The 16,829-nt window shown below is 40.5% G+C and overlaps 1 protein-coding gene across 5 annotated transcripts in view; it reads right to left on the minus strand.

Moving 5' to 3' along the window:
* Window positions 1–16,829, minus strand: part of LOC139751988 (uncharacterized) — a 381,942-nt gene that overhangs the window by 163,938 nt on the left and 201,175 nt on the right. For all 5 annotated transcript variants that reach the window (XM_071667739.1, XM_071667742.1, XM_071667740.1 and 2 more), the window contains exon 8: window positions 2,219–2,304. In XM_071667739.1, coding sequence (XP_071523840.1) covers window positions 2,219–2,304 — 86 coding nt within the window. The remainder of the gene's footprint in view (window positions 1–2,218; window positions 2,305–16,829) is intronic.

Consider the following 16,829-nt stretch of genomic DNA (forward strand, 5'->3'; position numbering starts at 1 on the left):
CATCTATTCTTGGTTAATCTGAGACTGATTTCAATCATATGTCAAGTATTCTTTTCAAGGTTTCTGTGGATGTTCCATGCATTTTTCCTATTTCTCCAGGCAGTACACTGAATAATAATTACAGCTTCCTGATTGGGATGTCATAAATTTCTGTCTAACTTACTGTTAGTGTGTTCTGTGGTATTCTTGAAGATTCAACAACTGAATTTCCCTGCTGAGAAGCTTTCAGGTTTGTCATTATCTTTTATACCTTCAATATGTTTTCTTGTATAACTTGTCATACATCATTCTCTTCTTTATAAGCTCTATAATTGCAGTTCATTAAGTATTTAGTGGTAATCCATATGTTCTTTCCCCTCAATTTTGTTCATGAAGTGCTTCTTAATTCTCTATGTTTACTTGTTTTGGTGATAACACAACACAATTTCTTATACATATCTTAAACGTTCCCTTCAATATTTTTCTTTTTGTAGATAAAGTTCTCGAAATCATACCACACATCACTTGACAGTTCAACTTTCTCAATATGTTCTCTGAATCTAGTCTATCAGTTATGAGTGACATCCAAGTCTTTTAATTTGCTTCACTTTCTCTGTTGGGCCCATTTCTGCCCTCCCACAGAGTGACCTCTCTTTCCACACATTCCTCAATGTTCCCATAACCTTCACTCCCATGCCAAACCTGACACACCTACACTTCCATGATTCTATTGGGTGCCATGTCCATTACCAGATATTTCAAACACTTGACTTTCTCCAAGTTTCCTCCATCCAAAATCACATAACTACACCAATAAACCTAATATAATAACCTTACTTTTATTCAAAATTACCCTCATGGTTCTTTCACATACACTCCCAGACTTAAACACCAACTTCTGCAGTTTCTCATTTGAACCTGCCACCAGCGGCATGACATCAGCCACCGACTAACTTTCCAAGTCCTCTCGCCCCTTACAAACTATTTACCTGCCCCTCTCTCAACTTCCCTCACCACCCAATACATAAACAAATTAAGCAGCAAAATTTGCTTAAATATTTATTCACTAAATTCCATCAAGTTCACTTTTGCCCATTTGCGAAGTGTCCTAGTCTTTTTTGCATTCTCTTTTGATCAGTTTCCAATCCAATCAACTTCCTTACTCTGGTGTTATCAACAAAATTTATTATTATGCTCTACTTCACCATAGGTGTCCGATATCATTATTACAAAGAGTGATGAGGTTAAGACATAGTTCTCTTTGCTACCACTTCCAGCTTTCTGTTAGTCATAAACTCTTTAATCCATCTTCCTATCTTACCCTCAATGTTATATCTAATTACTTTCTCTCCTGCAAAATCCTGTGATTTACTTTGTTAAATGCTTTTGCAAAGTTAAGAAAAACAGTAACCATTCGTTTTCCATCACTTAAATGTTCATATAATGCACTGTAATGATCTGATACCTAGTCTCTCACAGTATACTTTATATTTGTGACTAGTTTATCATCTCTAAAGATCTCCATTCCAATTTGTGTTTAGAATATTCTCCAAGGCCTTTTCCCAGTCGGAATTACTGTGGTGAAAATTTTTATCATTCAACCCATTGTTGTTTGCTGTTACTATTTCACTTGTAAAAGTAAAATCTATCATATTGTTCCTCTTGCTGCTCTGTGGTTTACTTGCTCAAGGTTGAATGAATCACATACATTAGTTAGTTTTTGGAGCTGCTCTGTTTCATCTGCACATCCATTATTCTTCCCTTTGTATTTGCACCCATGATCTATTACTCTTTCCAGCCTTTCCATAAAATGAAAGTCATCAGCCTGTATCATGATAAGGTTTCTCTAATTCCTTCAAAATTTCCTTAACTTTGGTTAAAATTACTGTCAAAACAATTGGTCTTGTTTTAGGTGGTTGAGTTAATTAGTTTTGTTTTTGGTGGTCTATGTGACAAGTTTATCATGTTTATAGCTATGATGCTCACCAAAATTAGTTCACATTTCATGACATCTTTATTGTTTTCATTCTATCATGGACATATATTGGCAATGAGAGAGAGAGAGAGAGAGAGAGAGAGAGAGAGAGAGAGAGAGAGAGAGAGAGAGAGAGAGAGAGAGAGAGAGAGAGACACACACACACACACACACACACACACACACTACTTACAAGTACCTTTGTCAAGAATTTGCCAATATGGCAGAATATGGTACAGGGATATAACCACAGAAGTTACTCACCTGCTGGGACACAGTCTCCTTGCCTTTGGGTACTGCCTCTACCTCTCATCCTTCCTTGACCAAATGATTCATCATAACTGCGCCATCTGCAGGACAATTTTTTCATCAAATTCTGGGATTTCAAATCATAAAATTCTGATCTATCTTATTCTAATTTCAACTACTCTACACTCTCACAAACACACAATTGTCCCAAAGATAAGAAATATACAAGTTAACATTTGAGAGCAAACATTCACTCCATTTATCTATCAATCTATTACATTTTTCTATATTTCCATTTACAGGGATACAAACAGCTTTTCAGTTGTCATATACATCATCTCATGTCCAATGAACATAAGTGAACAAAAACTCCCATATTGAAGTAATTACTGTAAGCTTTCTTGCTTCCCTAAACAAATCCCATTCCTCACCCACTTCCCTTGCTTTATTTACTCAGAACTGCTGTCATTATTTACCCAATCTCTCTCCTCATAATTCTCTTTTCCAAGCTCACTCAGTTTTACCACCTTTTTGCCACTCATATCATTTATTCTTTTCCTAAGGCTTCTACAAACCATCACCTCACCTTCACCAAGTAATGATCTGACAAGCAATGAATGATCAGAGAGCTGTTCCTCTCAACACATTCACATCCAAAAATCTCCCCATTGCATGCCTATAAATAATGCCCCCTTTTCCATCTTTCCTACAAACCTGTTCATATTTATGTATGTTCCTCTCTTTAAACCAGTTATTACCAATCACCAGTCATTCTTCAGTCAATAACTCCAAAAGCTGTTCACACTTCTTATTCACAACACCAGGCACCCCTTGCCCACCAATCATATTCTCAATTACCACACAAACCACTCTTGAATTCAAATCATTCATCACTAAGACTTGAATCTTCGCATAAAAAATGATGCAACATTCACTTCTCATAAAACACTCACCTCTCCTTTTTAGAAGTACCTTCTCCACGTGCATTAGCACTATTAATCACCCACCTCTCATAATCCACTTTGATTTTCAACCACACAAGTATGAGACCCACTTCCTTACCTTCTTTCACACATTCCCACAACGCCTCCTTTAACTGCAGTGCTAACCCCTCCTTAGCTCTAGCCTTCACATTAACCCATGACTTTACTTGAGACATCTCCAAAAATTTCTCCCTTTCCCCTTGAGCACTATTGTGCTCAGAGATACATCCAGGTTCCCCTCCACAAACATGCTATCTATCTGTCCCTCCTTTTTGCACTTTCAGATAGGGCACCCCAGCATGAGCCTTTGAGGAGGAGCAGCAGCATTCCATGCTTGGCTCCTTCTTCTGTTCCAACTTTTAGAAATAAAAAATCAAAGGAGGGGATATTTCCAGCACCCCACTACAACATGAATTACAAAGGAAGTACTCTTTCTATCTACCTATACTTTGGATACCAATTCAGTTCGAGAACTCTCATGGGGGTGGCTTTTCCCTAGTGAATATGAACATTTCTTTCTTTTTTCACACTTGATCACTGTCTATTGTGCTAGCAAGGTACCACTAAGAATAGACAGTGAAAAGCTGCATCAACTCGCATCCATTATCTGCCTGTTATGTGTGATGCAACAAAACAACAGCTCCCTATCCACAACCAGGCCCCACACAACTTTCCATGGTTTACTCCAAACTTTTCACAAGCCTGGCTTAGTATACTGAGAGCATGTTGACACCAGTATACCAAATCATTCCAATTCATTCTATCCTGTGCACGCTTTTCACCCTCTTGCATGTTCACACGACTATCACTCATAATCTTGTTCACTCCATCATTTCATTTCCAATTTGGTCTACCCATTCTCCTTGATCCCTCCACTGATACATATCCTCTTTGTCAACCTTTCCTCATTCATTCTCTCCATTCTCCAAACTATTTCAACATGCTCTGTTCTGCTTCTTAACTACACTCTTTTTATCATCACACATCTCTCATACTACTTCATAATTTAATCAAAAAACCTCACACTATATACTGTCCTCAAACATTTCACTTCCAACACATCCACACTCCTCCACACAGCCTTATCTAAAACCCATACCTTGCATCCATATAATATTGTTAGGACTAATACTCGGTCAAACATACCCATTTTTGCACCCCCCCAAGTAACACTCTCTCTTTAAACCAAAAATTCTTCAGCACTTCCTTTCCCATCCTATGACTCACCCCCAATTCCATGGCTCCATTCTCTACCATGTCCACTCCTAGGTGTCTACAACTCTTCCCTTTCTTCAATTTTTCTCCATTCAAACTCACATCCCAACTAACCTGTCCCTTAAACCTGCTAAACGAAATAAATTTGCTCTTATTCACATTAACTCTCAACCTTCTTTCATACATACTTCCAAACTCAAGTCACCATCTACAGCAGTTTCTTGCTAAATTCTCCCACCAGTGTTATATCATCACACAACATAGGACCTCTAATCTCCCAAAGACTGCATACTCACCCCTCTCTCCAAGACTATAAAATTTACCTACTCACCACCCCTATTCATAAAGAAGCAGAATAACCATGGTGACATCACATTTCCCTACCTCATATCAACCTTCACTTGGAATCATTCACTCGCTCTTCTTACTAGTATATCCTTCATAAAAACCTCTCACTGCTATCAGCAACTTTTCTCCCACACCATATATCAGGAATATTATCTTCTTTTATCATTCCTAACCGCTGTTTCCCAAATCAGCGAGGTAGCACAAGGAAACAGATGAAGAGTGACCCAACCATCCATATACACATATATATACATAAATGCCCATACACGAACATATATACATATATATAAATATATCAATGTATACATAAACATACATACACAGACACATACATATATATACATGTACATATTTATGCTAGCCTTCATCCATTCCAGTCGCTACCCTGCCACACAGAAAATAGCCCCTCCCCCCTACAGCGAGGTACTGCCAGGAAGACAAAAAAAAGGCCACATTCGCTCATACTCAATCTCTAGTTGTCATGTGTAATACACTCAAACCACGGCTCCCTTTCCACATCCAGGCCCCACAGACCTTTCCATGGTTTACCCCAGATGCTTCACATGCCCTGGTTTAGTCCAATGACAGCATGTGGACCCAAGTATACAACATTGTTCCAATTCACTCTAATCCTTGCTTGCCTTTCACCCTTCTGTATGTTCAGCCCCTGATTGATCAAAATCTTTTTCACTCCATCCTTCTAACTTCAATTTGGTCTCCCACTTCTCCACAATCCCTTCACTTCTGACATATATATCCTCTTTGTCAATCTTTCCTCACTCATTCTCTCCATGTGTTCAAACCATTTCAACACACCCTGTTCTGCTCTCTCAACCACACTCTTTTTATTACCACACATCTCTCTTACCCTTTCATTACTTACGTGATCAAACCACCTCACACCACATATTGTCCTCAAACATCTCATTTCCAACATATCAACCTTCCTCCGCACAATCCTATCTATTACCCATGCCTCGCAACCATATAACATTGTTAGAACTACTATTCCTTCAAACATACCCATTTTTGCTCTCCGAAATAACATTCTCGCCTTCCACACATTCTTCAACGCTCCCACAACCTTCACCCCTCCCCCAACCTGTGACTCACTTCTGCTTCAATGGTTCCATACGCTGCAAAATCCACTCCCAGATATCTAAAACTCTTCACTTCAAGTTTTTCTCCATTCAAACTTACCTCCCAATCAACTTGTCCCTCAACCCTACTAAACCTAATAACCTTACTCTTATTCACATTTACTCTCAACTTTCTTCTTTCACACACTTTACCAAACTCAGTCACCAACTTCTGCAGTTTCTCACCCAAATCAGCCACCAGCACTGTTTCATCATCGAACAACAACCGACTCACCTCCCAAGCCCTCTTATCCACAACAGCCTGCATACTTGCCTCTCTCTTCAAAACTCTTGCATTTACCTCCCTAACTACCCCATCCATAAACAAATTAAACAACCATGGAGACATTACGCATCCCTGCCGCAAATCGACATTCACTGCGAACCAATCACTTTCCTCTCTTCCTACTCATACACATGCCTTACATCCTTGGTAAAAACTTTTCACTGTTTCTAGTAACTTACCTCTCACACCATATACTCCTAATACCTTCCACAAAGCATCTCTAACAACTCTTATCATATGTCTTCTCCAGATCCATAAATGCTACATACAAATCCATCTGCTTTTCTAATTATTTCTCACATACATTCTTCAAAGCAAACACCTGAGCCACACATCCTCTACCACTTCTGAAACCACACTGCTCTTCCCCAATCTGACGCTCTGTACATGCCTTTACCCTCTCAATCAATACCCTCCCATATAATTTCCCAGGAATAATCAACAAACTTATACCTCTGTAGTTTGAAAACTCACTCTTATCCCCTTTGCCTTTGTACAATGACATCATGCAAGCATTCCACCAATCCTCAGGCACTTCACCATGAACCATACATACACTGAATAGCCTTACCAACAAGTCAACAAAACAGTCACCCCCTTTTTCAATAAATTCCACTGCAATACCATCCAAACCCACCGCCTTGCCAGCTTTCATCTTCCACGAAGCTTTCACTTCCTCTTCTCTGTTTACCAAACCATTCTCCCTGACCCTCTCAATTTGCACACCACACTGACCAAAACACCCTATATCTGCCACTCTATCATCAAATACATTCAATAAACCTTCAAAATATTCACTCCATCTCTTTCTCACATCACCACTACCTGTTACTGCTTCCCCATTAGCCCCCTTCACTGATGTTCCCATTTGTTCTCTTGTTTGACGCACTTTATTTACCTCCTTCCAAAACATCCTTTTATTCCCCATAAAATTTAATGATACTCTCTCACACCAACTCTCATTTGCCCTCTTTTTCACCTCTTGCACCTTTCTCTTGACCTCCTGCCTCTTTCTTTTATACATCTCCCAATCAATCGCACTACTTCCCTGCAAAAATCTTCCAAACGCCTCTCTCTTCTCTTTCATTAACAATCTTACATCTTCATCCCAGAACTCACTACCCTTTCTAATCTGCCCACCTCCCACCTTTCTCATGCCAAAGGCATCTTTTGTGCAAGCCATCACTGCTTCCCTAAATACATCTCATTCCTCCCCCACTCCCCTTACGTCATTTGCTCTCACCTTTTGCCATTTTGCACTCAATCTCTCCTGGTACTTCCTCACATAAGTCTCCTTTCCAAGCTCACTTACTCTCACTACTCTCTTCACCCCAACATTCTCTCTTCTTTTCTGAAAACCTCTACAAATCTTCACCTTCGCCTCCACAAGATAATGATCAGACATACCTCCAGATGCCCATCTCAGCACATTAACATCCAAAAGTCTCTCATGCACCTATCAATTAACACGTAATCCAATAATGCTCTCTGGCCATCTCTCCTATCTACATACGTATACTTACACATATCTTTCTTTTTAAACTAGGTATTCCCAATCACCACTGCTTTTTCAGCACACAAATCTATGAGCTCTTCACCATTTCCATTTACAACACTGAACACTCCCATGTACACCAATTATACCTTCAACTGCCACATTACTCACCTTTGCATCCAAATCACCTGTCATTATAACCCCGTCTTGTACATCAAAGCTGCTAACACACTCATTCAGCTGCTCCCAAAACACTTGCCTCTCATGATTTCTTCTCATGACCAGGTGCATAGGCACCAATAATCACCCATCTCTCTCCATTCACTTTCAGTTTTACCCAAATCGATCTTGAGTTTACTTTCTTACACTCTATCACATACTCCCACAACTCTTGCTTCAGGAGCAGTGCTACTCCTACCTTTGCTCTTGTCCTCTCACCAACACCTGACTTTACTCTCAAGAAATTCCAAAACCACTCTTTCCCTTTACCCTTGAGCTTAGTTTCACTCAGAGCCAAAACATCCAGGTTCCTTTCCTCAAACATACTACCTCTCTCTCTCTCCTTTTTTCTCATCTTGGCTACAACTACACACATTTAGACACCCCAATCTGAGCCTTCGAGGAGGATGAGTACTCCCTACATGACTCCTTCTTCTGTTTCCTCTTTTAGAAAGTTAAATACAAGGAGGGGAGGGTTTCCAGCCCCCAGCTCCCGCCCCCTCTAGTTGCCTTCAACGACACGTGGGGAATACATGGAAAATATTTTTTCTCCCCATCCCCAGGGATATTTATCTATATTTATCTATTTTACTTTGACGCTGTCTCACATTAACAAGGTAGCGCAAGGAAACAGATGAAAGAATGGCCAAACCCACCCACATACACATGTATATACATACACATCCACACACGTAAATATACATACCTATACATCTCAACGTAGACATATATATACACACACAGACATATACATATAAACACATGTACATAATTCATAGTCTGTCCTTATTCATTCCTGTCACCATCCCACCACACATGAAATGGCAACCACCTGCCCCGCATGTGTGCGAGGTAGCACTAGGAAAAGACAACAAAGGCCACATTCGTTCACACTCAGTCTCTAGCTGTCATGTATAATGCACTGAAACCACAGCTCCCTTTCCATATCCAGGCCCCACAAAACTTTCCATGGTTTACTCTAGATGCTTCACATGCCCTGGTTCAATCCACTGACAGCACGTCCACCCCAGTATACCACATCATTCCAATTCACTCTATTCCTTGCATGCCTTTTACCCTCCTGCATGTTCAGGCCCTGATCACTCAAAATCTTTTTCACTTCACCTTTCCACCTCCAATTTGGTCTCCCACTTCTCCTTGTTCCCTCAACCTCTGACACATATATCCTCTTTGTCAATCTTTCCTCACTCATTCTCTCCATGTGACCAAACCATTTCAAAAACACTCTCTTCTGCTCTTTCAACCACACTCTTTTTATTATCACACATCTCTCTTACCCTTTCATTACTTACTTGATCAAACCACCTCACACCACATAGTGTCCTCAAACATCTCATTTCTAGCACATCCACCCTCTGCCGCACAACCTTATCTATAACCCATGCCTTGCAACCATATAACATTGTCAGAACCACTATTCCTTCAAACATACCTATTTTTGTTTCCAAGATAATGTTCTTGCCTTCCACACATTTTTTCAATGCTCCCAGACCTTTCACCCCCCTCCCCCATCCTATGACTCACTTCTGCTTCCATGGTTCCATCTGCTGCCAAATCCACTCCCAGCTATCTAAAACCTTTCACTTTCCATGGTTTACCCCAGATGCTTCACATGCCCTGGTTCGATCTATTGACAGCCCATCCACTCCGGTATACCACATCATTCCAATACACTCTATTCCTTGCACCCCTTTCACCCTCCTGTATATTCAGGCCCCGATCGCTCAAAGTATTTTTCACTCTGTCCTTCCACCTCCAATTTGGTCTCCCACTTCTCCTTGTTCCCTTCACCTCTGACACATATATCCTCTTTGTCAATCTTTCCTCACTCATTTTCTCAATATGGCCAACCATTTCAATACACCCTCTTCTGCTCTCTCAACCACACTCTTTTTATTACCACACATCTCTCTTACCCTTTCATTACTTATTCGATCAAACCACCTCACACCACATATTGTCCTCTAACATCTCATTTCCAACACATCCACCCTCCTCTGCACAACCTTATCTATAGCCCATGCCTCTTAACCATATAACATTGTTGGAACCACTATTCCTTCAAACATACCCAGTTTTGCTCTGAGATAACATTCTCACCTTCCACACATTCTTCAATGATCCCAGAGCCTTTGCCCTCTCCCCTACCCTGTGACTCACTTCCGTTTCCATGGTTCCATCCATTGCTTGATATCTAAAACCTGTCCCTACTACTGAGCGTATTGCAGCACTGATGCTGTAGGAACCCACGGGATAAACATTGTGGCTAACACACTGACCCTGGGTAATTATGAAGAATAAAAACATATTCAATATATGCATATATGTATCTTAAAATCATCCCCTGGAATCTTCATATATTGGGCTATGTCAGCACTCAACAAGTTGGTCATGTCCACTGCATAAACTTACATGATAAAAAATGTGTTGTTGTTTACATGTCTGTGTTGTATGGGTGCATGACAAAGGGTGGGGTAAATTTTCAGTGTCTTCAGTATGTAAGTTGCATCTTTGGCATAAAGGGTCTTCTGATATGGTGAATTGCTATTGTTGCATTACAGGGTGTATATATTTCATAAATGTTTTGTTTGTTGAGGGAGGGGGCACTAAAAGTATAAACTGCTGAAGTATGAAGTATGTGTAAGCTTTTCTGTGCTTGTCATTGTAGAGTGAATATAGGACAAGTGAGATGTTTTGTGAATTCAGTGTGGAAGCTGCTGCATCTTGGGCATTCAAGGTCTTATGATAAATAATGTTAATGAGATGTGTGATGTACATATAGATTTCTAAGAGTGTTACTCATACATTGGGGAGTGTGGTTGCTGATATGCATATGTCTGGTGGAATGGCATTGAAGACTGGGTTGGGGATGTGTTTGTTTAGTGCACTATCACTGCAATTGAATGTATTTTGTCAATGTGAGTGTAACTACAAAAGAAGATGGAGAGGTGGGCTTTTTGTTTCTACTTGAGGGATGGTGAGCAGCTACGGAAAAGTTTGTGGGGAAGGAATCTAGTGTCATTACAAAGAAATGGTAGCCAAGTACATTAGGCTGTGACAGTACTACAAGAATTCAACACTGTTCTGTAGATACTAATGTTTATGGTTGCTCAGCAACTCATTCATTTTGAGTGCTATATTTTGTTTTGTTTGATTTAGAAAGGGTGGATAATTAGGCAGGCATGGCATACTTTTGGGATGAACAAATGCACCATGCATACGCAAATCTGAGGAACTTTTTTTTTTCAAACTGGTGCCAGTGAGTGCTCTGTAGGCATTTCTGTTTGTTTATAGACTGTGTTGGTGTCTCTAGTGCAGGAAATAAAATGTCATTGTGTTGCATGTAATCCCTGGTACGTTAGCATTTTTCTATGTAGCAGCAGTTAGTTGTTGTTACCATTATCATTACTATTATTCTTCTTCTTTCATAACTGTTTGCTCTTTCCCATATTAACTAAATAGCACCAGGAAAACATATAAAAAAAAAAGGAAGCCTCACTCACTCAAAATCCATTATCTAGCTGCCATGTGTGATACACAAAAAGCACATACCCTTCTCCACAAACAGGCCCCACAAACCTTTCTGTGGTTTCTCCCAACTGCTCCATATGCCATGATTCAGTCCACTGACAGCAAGTCACTCTCTGTACACCACATCACTCGAATACATTCTATCCCACGCTTGCCTACCACTCTCCTGCATGTTCAGGCCCTGAGCACTCAAAATCTTATTCACTCCATCCTTCCATACTCTTCTTATCACCACACCTATCTTACAACCTATCATTACTAACTCAATCAACCCTCCTCACACCACATACTGTCCTCATTTCATTTCCACACCTTCAGCCTCTTATGTACATTTTCATTTATAGCCCATGTCACACATCTATATAACATCTTTGGCATTACTATACCTTCAAATATAGTCGCTTTTACCATCCAAGATAGCTACCTCTTATCCCACACATTCCAAGAACCATCACATATTCACTCACCCTGTGACTCACTTTAGCTTCCAAGATTCCATTCACTAACATTTCCACTCCAAGGGATCTAAAACCTCACTTCCTCTACGTTCTGTCTCAAATCAGCCACATGCATCCAAGAAATTAGAAAACAAAAACTGACTCATCCCTCATGCCCCCACCCCACCTGAACAGACTTCATACATGCCCCTCTCTCCAAGACCTTTGCATTAACATCCCTCACCATCCCATCCATAAGCAAATTAAACAGCTGCGGTAACATCACACACCCCTGCTGCAGCAGACTCACCTACACCTGGAACCGCACACACTCTTCTCTACCAACCCATACACATGCCTTACTCTCTTAGTGAAAAGCACCCCATTGCTTCTAACTGCTTTCCCTCCACACCATACATTCAAACTAACTTCTGCAAAGTATATCTACCATCCTAATCATTTCTCCAGATCCATAAATGCCACATACAAATCCTTGTGCTTCTCTATGTATTTCTCACATGCATTCTTCAAAACAAGCACCATTACCTAGACTACACAGTACTTGGTAAGCTGCTACATCATGATTACTGTGCGGCCATCAGCAACTCGGGTGGGCCATTTTGATAAGTTTCTTTTTCTACATGTTGAAACTTTGAAACTCTCTACCTTCTCATGTCTTTCCCAATATCTATGACCTGGCACATGTCAAATGACGAGTTTTCTACTTTCTCAAAAATTCGTAAATACTTTCCCTTGTCTTTTTTTTTTGTTTCTTAATTCTCTCTTGATGTGGACTTTTGTCAATGACTGGAGCCTTAAAAATAAAATAAAATAGCAAAACCACAGTGTTCCTCCACAGTCTGATGCTCTAGGCATACCAACAACCTCTCTGTCACCACTCTGTACAACTTGCCAGGTATACTCAACAATTTTTATGCAATGACACAATATATCTACATTCTGTCAATCCTCAGTCAACTCATTATGATCCATATAAACATTGAAATCCTACCTAAACCATCATCAAGATAGTCAATGCCATTTTTAAAAACTTTAACTACAATGCCATCTACTTTGCCACATTTCATCTTATGCAAGGCTTTCACCACCTATTCTCTTTTCACCAAACCATTTTTCATGCTGCTTTCACTTCACATACCATCCTCACCCAAACTACCAACATCTGCCACATTCAAAAAATCATTCAAACACTTATTCCAATGCCTTTTCACTCACCACTGCTTATTACTACTTTCCCATTTTCCCCCTTCACTAATGTCTCCATTTATTCTCATTTTTTCTTGCTATTAATATCCTTCCACATCATTTTTTCATTCTATCCCTTTAGTTTGCTAACACTATTTCACCCCAACTCTAATTTGTCCTATTTTTCAGTCCCTGCAGCCTCATCTTGACATACTGTCCTTTCTCTTGTAGGTCTCCCAGTCACTTGCACTCCTTGTATTACCTATTTCCCTCTCTTTTCTCTTTCACAATTAACTTTACTTCATATTCCCACCACATACTACTCTTTCCCATCTGTCTAACTCCCACATGCAGCACTGCTTCCCTATATACCTCCATTCATCATCCACTCTCCTAGCTTCATTCACATGCACCTTCTGATATTTAACAATCTTCCCTGGTATCTTTTTTTCACACAGGCCTCTTTTCAAGCTCATTTACTTTCAACACTCTCTTCTCAGCCATATCATTTCTTCTTTTCTGAAAGCCACTACAAATCTTCACCCTTGTCTCTGATAGGTATTAGTCAAACCTCCCATCAACCTGCCCTTCTCAGAACAATATCCAAAAATCTCTTTTGTAACCTATCAATTAATATAAAATCCAATAAAGCCTGCTTACCATCTTTCATACTCCCCTGATACTTAGGTATGTCCTTCATTTGATGCCAGATATGCCTAATCATGTCCTTTTTCAGTACACAGCTTCACAAGCTGTTGACCATCTCTGTTCCTGCCCCGACTTACACCCTCAATTGCCACATTATCCACTCTCACATTAAAATCACCCATGACTAATGCCCAACTTCTCGCATCAAAACTACTCCTGCAGTTTCAAGACTGCACTACAATCAGTACCTGAAAACTCCTTTGAAATATGAAGTTCTCTGAAGAGATTGCATTCCTTTTTATCTAGTGACGAAAATACAGCCTCACCAATGGTGAATTTCAACTCAGGGTGTAACCTCACACAGGAAGAGTCTGAGAACACCTGAGTGGTTGGCCTTTCAGGGTTATGGATGGGTTTAGGTGGGATTCACGTCAGTCAGGATTTCAACAAGAAACAAAGAAACAGTGAAGTTCTGTGAGGTTACGGAGAATCTGTTTTGAGTGAGCCAATGTTTTAGTTGACCAATATAGTGTTACAGATCTATCATTGCTGGTGTGGTGTAAGGGTCTGTGATGTATCTATGGGCCTCATCTACATATGAGAGGACTTTTAAACTGTACTTTTAAGTAGGTGTGGAGATATCAGAGAACAGACAGAAAAGGAGTGGAGATAGAAATATTCCTCAGGGAACTTTACTGTAGAGTATGATAATCCCGAAAGTGAAACCTTTGTGAGTGACTCTGGTTTGCATTGCGTTCCCAAATTATTTAGCTTCACTTATCTGAAACTCAACAATCATTCCTCATAATATCCAATTATTTCTCTAATGTACCAAATTCAAGGAAATGAAACTAAATATTCCATTCTTTTCCAAGGTGGACAACTTCTTAGCATGTGCTCACCAGCATGTTTAGAGCATAAGAATATCAATGTTCACATGTGGTACTTTGTCATGTCTTGTGTACACTGTAGACATCAACAGTTTGGAATCCATTACCTTTTTACTGAGTGTTCTTTTTTTTGTTAGCTGAGTCAGCAAGGGAAACTGAGGTCCTAATCAAGGCCACCCTATTAATGCTCACTCTCTCTCTCTCTTTCATTTATTATACTTAATCGCCATCTCCTGTGAGGTAGCACAAGGAAACAGACGAAAGAATGGCCCAACCCACCCACATACACATCCATATACATAAACGCCACACACGCATATATACATACATATATACATGCGCCCTTCACTGGGAACTTCAGAGAAGGGCGCAAATGGGGGAGGTGATAACAAGTAGTGGTGATGTGAGAAGGAGATGGAGTGAGTATTTTGAAGGTTTGTTGAATGTGTTTGATGATAGAGTGGCAGATATAGGGTGTTTTGGTCGAGGTGGTGTGCAAAGTGAGAGGGTTAGGGAAAATGATTTGGTAAACAGAGAAGAGGTAGTAAAAGCTTTGCGGAAGATGAAAGCCGGCAAGGCAGCAGGTTTGGATGGTATTGCAGTGGAATCTATTAAAAAAGGGGGTGACTGTATTGTTGAGTGGTTGGTAAGGTTATTCAATGTATGTATGACTCATGGTGAGGTGCCTGAGGATTGGCGGAATGCGTGCACAGTGCCATTGTACAAAGGCAAAGGGGATAAGAGTGAGTGCTCAAATTACAAATTACAGTTTGTTGAGTATTCCTGGTAAATTATATGGGAGGGTATTGATTGAGAGGGTGAAGGCATGTACAGAGCATCAGACTGGGGAAGAGCAGTGTAGTTTCAGAAGTGGTAGAGGATGTGTGGATCAGGTGTTTGCTTTGAAGAATGTATGTGAGAAATACTTAGAAAAGCAAATGGATTTGTATGTAGCATTTATGGATCTGGAGAAGGCATATGATAGAGTTGATAGAGATGCTCTGTGGAAGGTATTAAGAATATATGGTGTGGGAGGCAAGTTGTTAGAAGCAGTGAAAAGTTTTTATCGAGGATGTAAGGCATGTGTACGTGTAGGAAGAGAGGAAAGTGATTGGTTCTCAGTGAATGTAGGTTTGAGGCAGGGGTGTGTGATGTCTCCATGGTTGTTTAATTTGTTTATGGATGGGGTTGTTAGGGAGGTGAATGCAAGAGTTTTGGAAAGAGGGGCAAGGATGAAGTCTGTTTGGGTTGAGAGAGCTTGGGAAGTGAGTCAGTTGTTGTTCGCTGATGATACAGCGCTGGTGGCTGATTCATGTGAGAAACTGCAGAAGCTGGTGACTGAGTTTGGTAAAGTGTGTGAAAGAATAAAGTTAAGAGTAAATGTGAATAAGAGCAAGGTTATTAGGTACAGTAGGGTTGAGGGTCAAGGCAATTGGGAGGTAAGTTTGAATGGAGAAAAACTGGAGGAAGTAAAGTGTTTTAGATATCTGGGAGTGGATCTGGCAGCGGATGGAACCATGGAAGCGGAAGTGGATCATAGGGTGGGGGAGGGGGCGAAAATCCTGGGAGCCTTGAAGAATGTGTGGAAGTTGAGAACATTATCTCGGAAAGCAAAAATGGGTATGTTTGAAGGAATAGTGGTTCCAACAATGTTGTATGGTTGCGAGGCATGGGCTATGGATAGAGTTGTGCGGAGGAGGATGGATGTGCTGGAAATGAGATGTTTGAGGACAATGTGTGGTGTGAGGTGGTTTGATCGAGTAAGTAACGTAAGGGTAAGAGAGATGTGTGGAAATAAAAAGAGCATGGTTGAGAGAGCAGAAGAGGGTGTTTTGAAATGGTTTGGGCACATGGGGAGAATGAGTGAGGAAAGATTGACCAAGAGGATATATGTGTCGGAGGTGGAGGGAACGAGGAGAAGTGGGAGACCAAATTGGAGGTGGAAAGACGGAGTGAAAAAGATTTTGTGTGATCGGGGCCTGAACATGCAGGAGGGTGAAAGAAGGGCAAGGAATAGAGTGAATTGGATCGATGTGGTATACCGGGGTTGACGTGCTGTCAGTGGATTGAATCAGGGCATGTGAAGTGTCTGGGGTAAACCATGGAAAGCTGTGTAGGTATGTATATGTGGATGTATGTATATGCATGTTGTATGGGGGTGGGTTGGGCCATTTCTTTCGTCTGTTTCCGTGCGCTACCTCGCAAACG

Source organism: Panulirus ornatus, chromosome 12 (genome assembly GCF_036320965.1).
Source record: "Panulirus ornatus isolate Po-2019 chromosome 12, ASM3632096v1, whole genome shotgun sequence".
NCBI lineage: Eukaryota > Metazoa > Arthropoda > Malacostraca > Decapoda > Palinuridae > Panulirus > Panulirus ornatus.